Genomic DNA, 14,374 nt, shown 5'->3' on the forward strand with positions numbered 1-14,374 from the left:
ACGGAGGGCCTTGAACTCAGACCAGCAAGGTGGAGCTGTGCAGGAAGGGAAGCAGTTAACTGACAAGGAAAGTGAATGTCTAAGGAGGATAAATAAGTGCTGGTCCTCAAAAATACGAGCTGATGTGCCCACCTGCAACCGCCGGCTCAAATTAAATACTGGTCTTTCATGGAAAAGTATCAGTCTCCAGATTCCTCCTTACCTTCTCCCAAATTTTGTTCTGCCGTATTTGTTCAAGACCTCTCTCCGCTCTGTCACTGGATTTACTTTATCCAGTCATGGTCACAAATGGTTCTTTCTTTTTATAAGCCTCACTTTTGACCTTGTGCGAGGCTTAAGCCATGGCCTTATATTGTGACCTATTGTCCCAACAGTAACTCTCCTCTGAAAAAAATGACTGCCTCTGACAAGTGGTGGTGCATCTATATCTGTGCTGTGATACAATTTCATTGTATATTGTAACTGTGAAATCATTCATATATGTAAAGATGCGCATTCCTAACACTGATTGATGAATCTGCTTTATTCTCATAATGGATGGCATCACTGTTGAACAGACCACAAGGGGGCGTTGCTGCTAGACAAATAATATTTCCCCATATTTCTCATTGAGTAAAATTCTGTAAGTTTAAATTTTGTTAAAAAAAACTCCTTATGAAAAAGGATTTATGCAGACAGAGGTTTTCCGACTTCGATGGCAGCCAGCTCGACAGTCACAACTCGAATAGGTATTGTGCAGGGAAATTATTTTAGGTCTCCTGAACGAGAGGTCAAAGTAGGCAGGGTTTGAGGGGCACGACATGCACATATTTTTTTAATTTGGCAAACAAATTCTACTGCTTTATGTTAAAAGGTAACTGTCCAGTCATGACTAATTCTAACATTTTGAGTTGCCTTAACCGAAGAGGAAGGAGATAGTCTCCTGTGCTGTGAAGCTGAGCCAGCTGAACAAAAACCAACTTTCTTGCCAAGGTGTCTGGTACCTGAAAAGGTAACTGTCCAGTCATGACTAATTCTAACATTTTGAGTTGCCTTAACCGAAGAGGAAGGAGATAGTCTCCTGTGCTGTGAAGCTGAGCCAGCTGAACAAAAACCAACTTTCTTGCCAAGGTGTCTGGTACCTGAAAAGGTAACTGTCCAGTCATGACTAATTCTAACATTTTGAGTTGCCTTAACCGAAGAGGAAGGAGATAGTCTCCTGTGCTGTGAAGCTGAGCCAGCTGAACAAAAACCAACTTTCTTGCCAGGGTGTCTGGTACCTGAAAGAAATGTAAATGTGTGCTTTAGATTAATCTGCAAATGTGAAGACTGCTTGGGAGCTGGTATTGTCTTTAATTGATGGAGTGATTTGTAGAGTTATTGTAAGGCGACCCAATGAGCTCTGGCGTGCCTGCTTTTAATGGATAGGTATTAAAAAAATTGCACCAGTTACAGTATGCATATTACTAAAATCTATATTTTGGAAGCACTTTATTATCTTAAACCTAAATATTTTTGTGCGCTTTGTGGCAGCTTATCTTATACTGTGTGTAATGCAAGTTTAAAATAATGAGATACGTATTCCCAGTGCTTTCTGTCACCGGTTGTGACCCAGTGACACAAAAAACACACTCCCTATTCCCCACCGCATCAACCCGAGTTCAATTATGTGGCTCTCTGGTTACTTACTCCAATATGTGCTATAATCACAATAACCAATTGAGGTTTTACAACATAAAAAGTGCATGTCTCACTGATAAATTTAACTTGCATTGATTTTTCATTAAAGGTGTGGTTGTTTTTTAGGTCGAGCGACCTATCTCAATGCGCATGCGCATTGAGCGGGGGCGAGATATATAGGGCTTTAAACAGACTTTAACTAACTGGCGATTTGATGCTGTGCCCGTGCGCTTTTAGGTCAATGCGCAAGCGCATTGACCTAAAATGCGCGTGCACAGCATCAAATCGCCAGCCATCTGTTCCCCAGCTTGGCGCCTCCGCTCCTGCTCTCTCCTGGCTGCTCCTCCCCTAATTATTCACGGCCAGCCGGCCGTACTTTCACTTTCACGGCCGGCAGGACGTGAAACTTTTTTTTTTTTTGCTTGTTTTGTTGGCCATCGCAACGCTTTTACGCTTCCTCCTGGCACAGCATGTGATGGCCCCTCCTCCCACTTGTGCATCGCAGCCTCAGGGTTCTTTCTGGTTTGTAATTGTCCTTCCTTTTCCCTACTTTGGGTGCTTGATTCACTCCCAGGCAATTTTATTGAATGAATCTTATCGATGACCATCGCACCGCGTTCACCCTTCCTCCAGTTACAGCTGTACAGCAGTTACAGATGGCTACTCCTCCCATCTGAGCATCGCACATACTGTCAAAACAGTGTTTAGAAAGGCACCAGCGGTTTTGTTTGTTCTTGTGCCTCTGCTCGGGTATACTGAGCCACATTTCACTCCACGGATCGTGCTACACCACTGCTGTTGTTCGATACGGTTGTGCAAACAATTAATAACACACCACTGCTTTTATTATTAGTTACGTCTTTTAAAAAAAAAAAACACTACTTTTATTAGTTAACGATTTAAAAAAACAAAACATATTAGTGTGAATTACAACTAGAACGTGCTTGTCTTGCAAGTAATGTTCGGTAGAAAAAAAGTATATATTTTAAATGTTAAGGTTGTACAGAACTGGCATATTACATAAGAAAGGGGACTTCACGCTTTTATATTAGCAAATAAAAAATAGGAAAACATACTTTATTGACTTGTATTTAGTTTTATGGATTGTGGTCTAACCTTTAATAATTGACGTATTAGCAACATGACACTTCGCTTGTGAGCGTTAAGGGTTACAAACACATGCCTCAAAGTACACATTGTTTAGAAAGGCACAGAATGATTTGTTTCTTTTTGTCTATGCTCCGGCATACTTAATTTATCTTTCACATGCCACCTTTCACTATACGGATCGGGTTTCCCCACTACTGGCATTAGCTATGGCTTTAAATAAACAACACACTTATTTCTGTGATTTACATCTAGAATGTCTTCTCTCTCTCTGTGTGTTCACTATGCGGCTCAGATAACACTCCATGTATGTTTTTTTAAAACACAAAGGGCTAATCTGGTTTACTGGCTTATACCTGCTCATTTCAGTCAACATCGTTACACTGCATATTTTTCTATAAATGCCTTTTGTGTCACTGAGCATGATCACTCACAGTTGTAACTCTTGTGCAATTTTGCTTTGATAAACACACAGAATACTTCCAGCAATTAGGGAATCTGGACAGTTTCTTTCACTTCCTTCTTGCCTCTGTCTCTTTTGCTCTCTCTCAATTTCTATCTCACTCTTGCTCTATGCCTCTCTCTTTTCTCTCAGTGACTTCTGTCAGTGTGCACACTCTGCCTTTCCCTTATCTCTCCAAGTATCTTTCCCTATCTTTTTATCCATCACTTTCCTTCTCTTTTTCTTGCATGTTATGTCACTTTTTTCTCTCAATGTCTCACTGATTTTCCTCCTTTTTCTTTCTCATTCATTATGCCTTTCAGTTCTCTCCTCAAATATCTCTTGACTCGCTTACTCTACTCTCTCTCACTCTTTTTCTTCATTATTATACGTTGTCTCTTTCTCTTCAATTTACCTTTCCAATAGCAATTATATTTCCAATTTTTTTTGCACTCTTTATACCATCTCGCTCTGTTTATTCTATATACTGCACATCCCTGCGTTTACTTTATATCTCTGTTCACTTGTCTTTGTTGGTCCTTAGCCTGTTTCTCAATTACCTCCATGCATTTTCTTCGGTATCCATTACTTTAAACTACACTTTTCTATGCCTGCTGTCCCTCAGCCCTCTGCGCGATGCCCCTTTCACACAATAATCCTATATCTCCATGTCCCTATGCATCAAGGCTGTGTCTTTCTACGTTCTAGGCATGCTTTATTTACTTCGTGTTTACTGAATTTTTAAACGTTGGGCCAATTGTCATTGAATTTTGAAACGCAATCGTGCAATTGGTGGTGCTCTCTCAGGAAGGCTGACCTGCAGCATGCACAGAGATGCTATCGTGTTGGGGTTGTAAAAAACAGTTTCGCAAGCAAAACAAAAAGCATTTGCAATTCAATAGGTCTTGCATTTTAGAAACTTTGACCTATTAGTATTGTAAATGACAATGCCTTTAATTATTTCTGTTTTTTTTTAAACAGGCATTGTAATTTACAATGCCAATAGCTCAAAATCTCAAAAATGGCGAGACCTATTGCATTGTAAATGCTTGTTTTATATACAGTTACTTGAAGGTGAAAGACCGACAAGGTAGTTACAGAATATTTCGTTTTATTTCTCTCCACTTTTAATCCTGCCCCCATGCTCACTGGACTTGCCTCTATTGGACTCAGGATCACAGTTCCCATACTGTTTTTTAATGCATACCTGCCAACTCACACTGTACCACCATCTGTCACACGATTTCAGCTTCCTTCACATGGTCACCCGGTGAGGCGCCAAAATGACATAGTGGCAGGGAAATCGTGCTGAAAACTACTGTAAACAGCGGATTTCCAGCTTGTTTTCGGAGGCTGTAAGCAGTCTATGTCCATTGAAAGGTGAGAAAACACCCAGGACATTGGCAACAGCCTCGATGACCATTAGTTTTTTTGAGAGTGGCCGGGGGACTTTGTGAGCGCCAGAGTGCCCCTTAGATAGCTCACGACCAGGCCCCGCCTCCTAGAAGTCCCCACCCCTCATCACACAGTGAAGTTATTTTGTAAGTTGGGAGGTATGTTAATGCACTTCAACCACTGTCCTGAACCTGGATCGGGTCTGTCATGGTGGTCGCTTGGAAAGTGTTAGCTTACTAAAACAGAAAGTGGAGATGAAAGAAAGTGTGCAATATGATTAACCCCTTGGACGTGGCGGTAATTCCACCGCGGCGCTAGTGGGGAGGGGGGCCACGCGCGCCACCATGCTCGTGACGGAACCACTCCGTCACGAGCCGCGGTGGCGCTGTGCTTGTGACAGAATGGTTCCGTCACGGCCCCGCCCACTCAATAGAACGTACCGCACAGGCGCGAAATCAGCGCCACGAGGGCGCGGCGGCCGTGCGGTGACGGAACCATTCCGTCACCAGCACAGCCCCACCGTGGCTTCCGTCACGAGTTCACAAGGGGTTAAAGAGTGTGCAAGCCATGACATCCCCAGCTGTGACTCGGCTGTTCCGAGGATCCGGCCTTCTGTGGCATCTTAAGGGCCTCCGGGAAAACAACTGGACGCTCCCTTGCTGGGCTTATTCGGCTGGTGAGCAGGCACCACTGCCACTGAAAGATTGTATTCTGCTGAGAAGCTCACTTATACATATCACATTCAATCATATTTGTTATGGAGGGTTTTTGTAAGCTCTTTCGTATCCTTTCACTGGCGTATCAAAGGCACCATGGTTCTCTAATGCAAGCAAGGGAAATGGGCCTTTCTGGTCCCCAATCCTTGTCGCGTGGTAAAGTTGTACGGAGGCCGTTTCTACATCTGTATTTTGTTGTTCTCATAGGGAAAGGGGATATTTTATATCTATGTCTAGGTTTATGTTAGTGCTCAGCCTGCATGAGTGATGATGTGTGAATTGAATGTTAAGTGTAAAACTTTGGCTGCGTGAGTCATTTGGGGTCTGAAAGCTGGGCAGATAATTCCTTGTTATATTGTGTTATGTCGCAGATCATTTGTTAAGCACACGTACACCAAAAAGGTCTCTTGCCATTGCTCATGGTGGGTTGTCCTATTGACCAACGTACATCTTGCATACTTCTTCCCCATGAGCACACATGAATCTACAAAATAAAAAGGTAATAGCCATGTATACCTGGAATTTTATTGTCATAACAGGGGCGGCTCTAGGCTTATGGCGGCCCTGGGCAGGGAGCATAGGTAGGGGGCCCCGGAAGAGGGTGTCTGGGCGGTGCCCCGGAAGAGGGGGGTGGTCAGGGTGTTTGGAAGTGGAACAGAGCCGGACTCCGCCAAATCCCTGCCAGGGGCCGCCACGCAAATATGTATTTATCCTCCGAGGATTATTATATTAAGGATATATATTGGCGTGGTGGTCCCTGGGGTTTGGGGGGCCTGTGCAGGTGCAAAGCTTGCACATGCCTAAGACCGCCCCTGGTCGTAATTGTGATACAGTGAATTTGCCTAGTTCTAAAATACCTGTCCTGGGACAGGGTCTGCACAGAACATGTCTCCTCATAGCACTGATGATGCACACTAAATTAACAATTTCCATGAGAAGATTTCTCCTAGGAACCAAGTCTGTTTGAGTGCTAATGCACCAGGATGATGCATACTGTATTATTTCTAGCTTAAATGCGACCTACACATGGAATAATGTGTAACTTCCTCGGGTTTAATTTCCACCTGATTGAGGGTGCCCAGATTTTTAAAACAAAAAACTGGGACATTTCACAAAAGTAGAAATAAGACTTCAATTTCACATCGCAGAGGGGCGCAGAATGATTTACAACACAGCGCTCATCAACGTAGTACACATATACACAAAGGCACTGAGTTGCATAAATCAAATACAACTATTACACAGACTATCAGAAGTGCTAAATATATTGTTTTCTGTAAAGACTGGTACCTATTCCTGCACTGGAACTCATAAAAGCTTGTTCAGTAGAGCCTCTCGAAATACATGGGGCAAGTGCTTGATTTACTGAAATATGCCGGGACAGGGCAAATCCGGGACGCCTGGTCTACTAAACCTGATTGACAACACAAAACAAATGTAAATACAAGATTTACAAGATTTATGAGTGTGTAGCCTACTCACAAATTAATTGACATAGCATGGGGTGCTCAAAGGTACCTACACACCTAAGTAAGACGCAGGTTCACAATGGATATTATTTACAAGTACAAAATTCAAGCCAGGGGTTTACCAAACATGAACTTGCACGCCCAAGTGGATTTAATCACCATTAAAATGTTTCCAATATGGCACACATCTCTATATGGGTGGGTAAATCTGCTGACAGGAGCAGGTTGTGTGGTGTTGCTTACCTTTCAAAATAGGTGCACAATCGCAGATTGAAGTGTATCGGTGTTCACTTAGATTTGATAGGCATATTCCCACTTTAGATATGGCAAGAAATGTAATCTTGTCAATATCCATGGTTAAAATGGGGATGGATCCACCCAGAACATTGTGGAGAAAGAGGACGGTGTTTCCTAATGCATAAACAAAAAACAATTCCTTGGAGACACAAAAAAGAAGTTTAAAAGTGCAATACATATTTGGGCTTCTTTCATGTATCTGGGAATGTAGAACTGCTGAATTTCTGTAAAAATAAAAATAAGCAATTGTGAGTTTAGCCTGGAATTTGTGACAGCCACTGGTTCTCAGTGGCCTTTGTGAAATTCTTTTGTTTGCGAGTTTATGAATAGTCTGAATCGTGGGTATAAGCCGACTTGTTGACATTTCTGACTTACCACCCAGGGCGATTGTGAATCGGGCCCATTGCCAGGGCTGACTTTGGGTATAGATGAGCTGGGTCCAGAGCGCCTACAGTTAGAGGGCAGCACAGGTAGTTGACCTCCTGAGCTTCCTTGAATTAATCTTTTTTTCCAACAGTTCAGTTAATTGCCTTCAAGCTGTGTGTAAATTATATTGGCTTTCATTTTTCAGCCTTCTTCAAATACCTCTCTCCCACTTCCGCTTCCTTCTCATGCAGTCCCCTCCCAGAAACTTTCACTTCCACTTTGGCAACTGAGGGGTCTTCATCAGGACGGGCGAGGGGCGAGGTACCTAAAAGTAAGTCCAAACAGAATATGATTGGAAGTCTCGAAGGATTCTAGCATGCACAATTCTCATCGAAAGGCAGGTGGAAACAAGGGAACAATAATAATATATTTACCATGAAACAGTAAATGATATCATGGTACATACATAATTCTTAGCAAATGGTCAGTGTAGGCTATAACCTGCCTACACTTTCCGTGGGTCGAAACGTCGACAGTTCTTCCATGTGACTGATAGTCCATGCATCAGCTTCCTTCCATATCGCACATTGACTATAACCTCTGGAAGCATGCTGTGTTTTGATTTATCTTTATAACTTAGTTATTTGTGTGTTTTTGTAAATCCGACCTATTTGATTGTTTACTAAGGTCGTTTGACCAGCACCATGTCACTACCCTAATACCCTACACTATTCCCAACACCACAACCCTCCCCACCCGATCTCCGTTCGGGGAATTATTTTGCGCTGAATTTCGTTTGAATTATTCTACATTTGATGTATTCACACATTGTGATTTAAAAACAATGTCTGTTCTTCAATTTGCATTGATGTTTTTTTCTTTAAACTGTATCTACTTTCTCTCTAAATTATACGCCTGGGACCCCTCTTTCCTATATTGTACATTCACCCAGGTCCCAGTGACTTTTTGGGTATAACCCCCCTGTTTTGCAACGTCTTTATTTGCATGGCAAAGTTTATGCAGAAAAGAATATTCTATCTTTTATAAGTTAGCATACTTGGTATTGTATTTTTACATTCTTTTATTTTGGTTTATTTGTTTAATTGTATTGTTGACCTCAGTTGAGGTCTATATCAATAAAATATTTTCAAAGTAGTTTCTGTGAAAAATAATTTGTTTGCAATCAGCCACCAGTGTCCGCCCAACAGGTAACATTAGCGATCCAATCGAGCCATCTCATACTTTAGTTTTGGTATGAATATCACATGTAATAATCGTAAGAGGTAAGTTATTTTTTTCTTTTTGACTATGATGTACTACCTCGCGAGGATACGACTAGCAGTGCATGACCTACTAATAGGGACTCACCACCTGATGAATGCCTTGAACCCATAGGGGCCTCATGAGCAAGGGATGAAACAGGTTATCAACTTTATACTAGCACCAAAGATTATGAATAGGGTTTCATCTTTCTGGCTCTATTTTTACGACTAGGATGCACCAATAAAATCCTAGCTTTTCTGAAAACATTTTTGAACCTCCCTGTTAGGTAGGATCCCAGTGCTTCCAACAAGGAAAGAGTAATTAAATGATTAAAGAATCAAAAAAATAACCGTGTTAAAAGCGCCAGGTGGAGCCCTCCAAACCCTCAAAATGATTTAGGCCTATGGGGAGAAGTGGCTTGACGAAGAAGCATGCCACCAAGGGGGGGACCAAGAATCTTCATCCTGTTTAGGAAAAATCTCAGAAAAAACTCCTACCCAGAGCATTTATTACTAATACACTCAGTTATCTTCCCAAGGACAGATCCTATTGGGTGCCTACCTATCACGCTTAACCAATCATGTAATCTCTGAAGGTATCCGATGTCATGTCTTAAAAGTCAGGTTCCCGCATTGCTTACTGACTTAAACATGCTGCATTCATTGAAATGACTACAATAACAGAAAATTATTTTCCGTGAGTTCACAAAAATATGCATCTAGGGACGTGGTTCTGAAATAACATTTAGTTTACTGCTGCTGTCTGCAGAGTAAGTCTGCAGAGTAAATATATTGACTCATAAATGAGTAACAATGAATAAAGGGGATATCGTTTACTGAGAGGTTCTAACTAACACAAATAAAAGTTCGTGTTGTCAGTAATGTCACTCAGAACCCCGAAATGAAGAACATCTCAATTATTCACTTTTTGCCCACCTATACTCTTATGTTTCATATGGCCCCCCCAAATTATCTGCACTTGCTTTCAACAATTACTCTGGGAGAGGAGCACTGCAGAGCCATTAATAAGATGGCATCTCCTCCCTGTCCAAAGTTTTTTTTTAAATACCTTTCCTCCTGCCACCCACCCTTCATTGCCCTTTATGCTTTCCTACCTTTCCCTGCCAAATGCCAAAGCTGTGCTTTCTGCTCTCCACCGGAGCAGAAAGACAGTGAAGCACTGACAGGCTATTTATGACATAGCAACACAAAGCAAACAGTTGAACTGTTGCTAAATAATATCAGCAAATTACTGATTTAGAATCTAGGTACATATTATAGATGCAGTCCATTTTCCTGTATTGGCAGGCACACCTTCCAGCGCAATCCAGGAAAATGTGCCGCATTACAGTGAATGTGCTGCCCTCAGGGCAGTCGCATTCATGTGAAAAATGAAACAGCTGCTTTGAAGCCGCTCTGTGTTTTCGCAGTGCAGGAGGCAACATGCCTGCATTTTTAAAGGGGATTAGAGATCCCTTTGCAGGCGGGTGCAGTCAGTGACTGGACTCGCCTGCAAGGGGTGGTCTTGGAGGTCCATGGGACTCCCTTCATCCCTTCAAAGGGCTGCCATCAGGCAGCGTACTAACCGTGCACCACCAATAAGGTGGCAAACTCTCAGTGCGCCTCCTGAGAGCTTCTTTGCCTCTGCGCCCACATCTGTAATACAGTGCAGGTGCAGAGGCTAAGGGATTCCCTTATTTGCATGGGGCACGCCCCATGCAAATGAGGGAACACCTTATGAAGATAGCGCTTGTGCTTTGTGTGCCAGCATTATTGGTATATCAGAAGGGGCCGTACAAGTGTCAGTGGCACCTTTTGTAATACCAAAGTGCCCGGGGGGGGGGCATGCAAAGTGGGCACACATGCCCGTTGCGTCCCTGGGCACTTTCATAATATGGCCCCTAGTGTTCACAATAGCGGTGATCAATGACAACCGTACCTAACAACTTCTTCTTACTTCTTGTTATGTTTTTATATGTCATGTTTTGTTTTTTTAGAGATCATCATTTTGAGGTGTTCCCACATATTGCCCTGATAATTATCTATATTTTACGGATAACGGTCAAAGTGAAGCATGTGAAGATGACTGCTAACTAGTAAGGTTATATTTTAACATAAATTGCATATGCTGTTATTTCTTCACAGTGACCAAGATCTGCACCCAGTGTGAAATTGAACAGAAATCTGAAACTATGAGAGTGCAGTTGTGTGCCAGCGACTTTGGTGAGTGTACATTTGTGCTTCCAATCTTGTCCATTATTCAGGAAAACAGGCAATTGTGCTACGAATTAGCTCTGTAAATGGTGTTTGATCCAATGTGAACACAAACATCTGTCAGGATTGCGATTCCAAAGAGAGTCCAACAATTTACAAATGTGACGTGAAACAGTGTATCTCTGAAAGGATGGGGTTAAAGGTTGAGGGCAGTCATGCCGTTTGCAGCTGTACTCCTCTGTCTTAACAAGCGACATCGCAGGTGTAAGGCTATTCCTAAAAACGGCAGTGTGACAAACTCATGGAGACAAAGTAACACAGCTGTGGAAATATGGATACTCGAATATTCTCTTATATGCCTGATCATCACTCTAGCACAGTGGTTCTTAACCTGCGGTCTAGGAGTCCTACTCAGGGAGTCAGTGAGTGCTTAGAAAATGAAATAATATCAACAGATTAATAAAGTGCATATAAATTAAGAAGCAACATGTAAAATGTATTTTTTTAAACTGTTCTGTAAATTGTGAGGTGTCTGAAATTGAATTCTAAAAATGAAGTTAATACCCTCATATTGATTCGTGAGAGTAGTGGATGTGCATCAAACAGAATGCAATATGGACAATGAGTGACCTCAATGGAATTTAGAAGAGTTCCAACTTTACCATTAAAATCAAATATATATTGGTGAATGAAATAAAATATTTCATCATTTGTGTATATATTTGATGAATGCTTGTTTTTGTTTTTCTTGTGAATTGTTTTGAGCTTCAAATAATTGAAAATACTTAGAATGGGATGCCCTGGCTTCCAGTAGTGACTCAGTGGGGGTCCCTCGATTCTTATAATGAGTCAATGGGGGTACCCTGGTTCCAGTAAGGATTAGGTGAGGTTCCACAGAAGTCGAAAGGTTAAGAACCACTGCTCTAGCATATTAATTTGTACCAATAAACATTTATTGTAATGTTTTTATTTCACATTTCATACTTTGAATGTGAGTCGTTTAATGACTTTGACAAACACTTCTGGATTTATTATGTGTGTCGTGATCTTTAATCTCCAGCACTCTCCAAAAAGCATGGATTCACTTGCCTTTTGGGGACAAAAGTGCTCGCCGTCCTGCGGGTGCCCCACATCAGGACCATTTTTTGGCCTCAAAGAGTAGTCTCTGAGATCTGAACAGTCAAAGGTGAGGAACCCTGGGGACTCATCACTGGTGCTGGTCTAGTGCAGCATTTGTCCTCAGTGAGCAGGGAGATACCAATTGGGTCCCAAACAAATGACTGGAGTACTGGAACTCAGTAAAACCATTCACAACACCAGTGAATTCTTTGCTTTGGGGTCCTAGTTTCTAGGTGAGATTTTTGGCTTTCTTTTTTTTGGACACTTTCATTTTGATGCCTAAAACTCAGTGGCAGCCGGTAGGGAACGGTGGTGGGGTGTGGGGGATGGGGAAGAGGGGCAGGGGGAGGTTGGTAGAAAATAAAAATAAAAATTAAAAAAGAAAACTTACCTCCTTCTCACGTCGCCAGCCTCTGCCTCTCCGCTGCCTCTCCTCCATTGCAGCAGGAAGCACCTGAGCTCGCCGCTAACCACAAGGCTGCAATGCAGCATTGTGATTGGTTCCCCTAAGCCAATCAGAACTTTGCAATGGAGCATTGTGATTGGTCTGAGTGCCATTTCTTAACACTCAGACGGGAACAGGGAGACTGGACATGTTCCCCATCAGGCTGTGTAATCCAGCCTGTTGGGTAAGATGCAAAGTGTGCAGGATTGTTTAGCTGGGCCAAGACGGCCGGCCCAACAGTCATGTCCACTAAATGTGTGTGCACCACTCCACCCCCTGGCCCCTGCTCTGGCCAGCCCCACACTCCCCGCATCTAGGAACAGGAAAAATAAAATGGTAACACTCTGTTATTATCCTTTGATTTTTCCTTTGCACTGCTCTGAAAGCAGTGGGGAGAGCTCCTACGCCTTTGCAAAGGAGCCACCCCTGCTAAAACTCAGTCTCTAAAGCTCAGCCCTCTAAATATTCTAGCATGGTAGCCAGGACTGGACCAGTATATCCCTTTGACCCCATAATCCTGCACCACTATTAACTCCACAAGGCTGGATGTATTGAGAGGAACAAACTTGCAAAAATCAGAGTCCCAATAAATTCTCAGCTAAAGTGTAATTCCAATTGACAAAATCCAGAAGCCACTTTGTGAGCGCTATAAAACATTTGAGGTCAGCTGCAGAAGATACTTGCACCTAATGGTGCCAGGGCCGGCTCTAGGCTCATGGTGGCCCTGGGCAGGGAGCGTAGGTAGGGGGCCCAGAAGAGGGGGTCCGGGCGGGGCGAAGCGCGCAGGCCAGTAAAGAGGGGAGGGGGTCAGGGTGTTTAGAAGTGGAACAGAGCCGGAGGCCGCCAAATCCCTGCCAGGGGCCACCACGTAAATATGTATCCATCCTCAGAGGATTAATATATTAAGGATATATATTGGCGTGGTGGCCCCTGGGGTTTGGTGGCCCTGTGCAGGTGCACAGCTTGCACATGCCTAAAGCCGGCCCTGATGGTACTCTTTATAGATCCCTCACCTGATAATAAATACCCAAATCTTCTTTGAAGTTACAACCCTAACTGGTCATTGAAGTTACAAAGTGTCATTTGCAGTGTCACACTCTATGGGAAATTGTAACCCCTACCGTTTCCTTGAGTCAGATTAGACTGATTGTCCTTACTACCTAGATAGAGTGAATTACCCCCAGGTCCCTCCTGACCTCGTCCCATTCCTTAAAATATGGAGATAACCATCTCCACGACAGAAAAAAAGAAAAGGAGCATGCTGGGGTGGCGTGCTGGTCCTTCTCTGCTTCCCCTGCCCGGCTGCCTGGCTTCGCGGGCAGGGGTGCTGCTTCCTGGTGTGTCTGCCTCCTGGCCTGCCTGGCTTGCTGGGTAGCGTGGCTTCTTCCTGGCTGCTTTCTGGATTGACGGCCCTTTGCGGCTGGTGCGCCGTCATCCCGCTGTTCTTCCGGGTCGCCTGGGCGCGTCTCCCCGAGCTTGGCCGGGTGGGAGACGCGCTGCTCCTGTGGCTTGAAGGCGTGGCGCTGGATGGATTCTGGTGCCGGCTGGGTGTGTGGGGGCCTTGTTTCATGGTGCTGAGGCCCCCTCTGCGGGTGAGTCCCGCTTTGCGGTGTTTGCTCTGTACTTGCCCTTTCTTCCGCTTCACCGCTGCCCTCGCTCGCCCATAACGCATTGGGCAATAGCTGAGGATGTCTGCTTTGTCATGTATGCGATGCGGATGTCCAAACAGTTGCAGGTTTTCATGCTTTTTGTGGGCTGTGCTTTGCTCGAGGCTGTGGGTTCTGACACTTCCTCGTTTGTTGCGGGCAGACTGGGGTTCGGTTCCCTGGTGTGCCTGTCTGCATGTGAGGTTCTCGTTGCCGGCCTCATTCAATGGCGCCGTG

At 43.6% G+C, this 14,374-nt stretch overlaps 1 protein-coding gene across 1 annotated transcript in view; it reads left to right on the top strand.

Annotated features, from left to right (window-relative positions):
* The window catches only part of SFRP5 (secreted frizzled related protein 5), a 139,398-nt gene that overhangs the window by 61,968 nt on the left and 63,056 nt on the right, over positions 1-14,374 (top strand). Inside the window, exon 2 of the mRNA XM_078643567.1 lies at positions 10,859-10,936. Within this exon, the coding sequence (XP_078499693.1) occupies positions 10,859-10,936 (78 nt within the window). The remainder of the gene's footprint in view (positions 1-10,858; positions 10,937-14,374) is intronic.

This window comes from Lissotriton helveticus, chromosome 5_1 (assembly GCF_964261635.1).
Source record: "Lissotriton helveticus chromosome 5_1, aLisHel1.1, whole genome shotgun sequence".
NCBI lineage: Eukaryota > Metazoa > Chordata > Amphibia > Caudata > Salamandridae > Lissotriton > Lissotriton helveticus.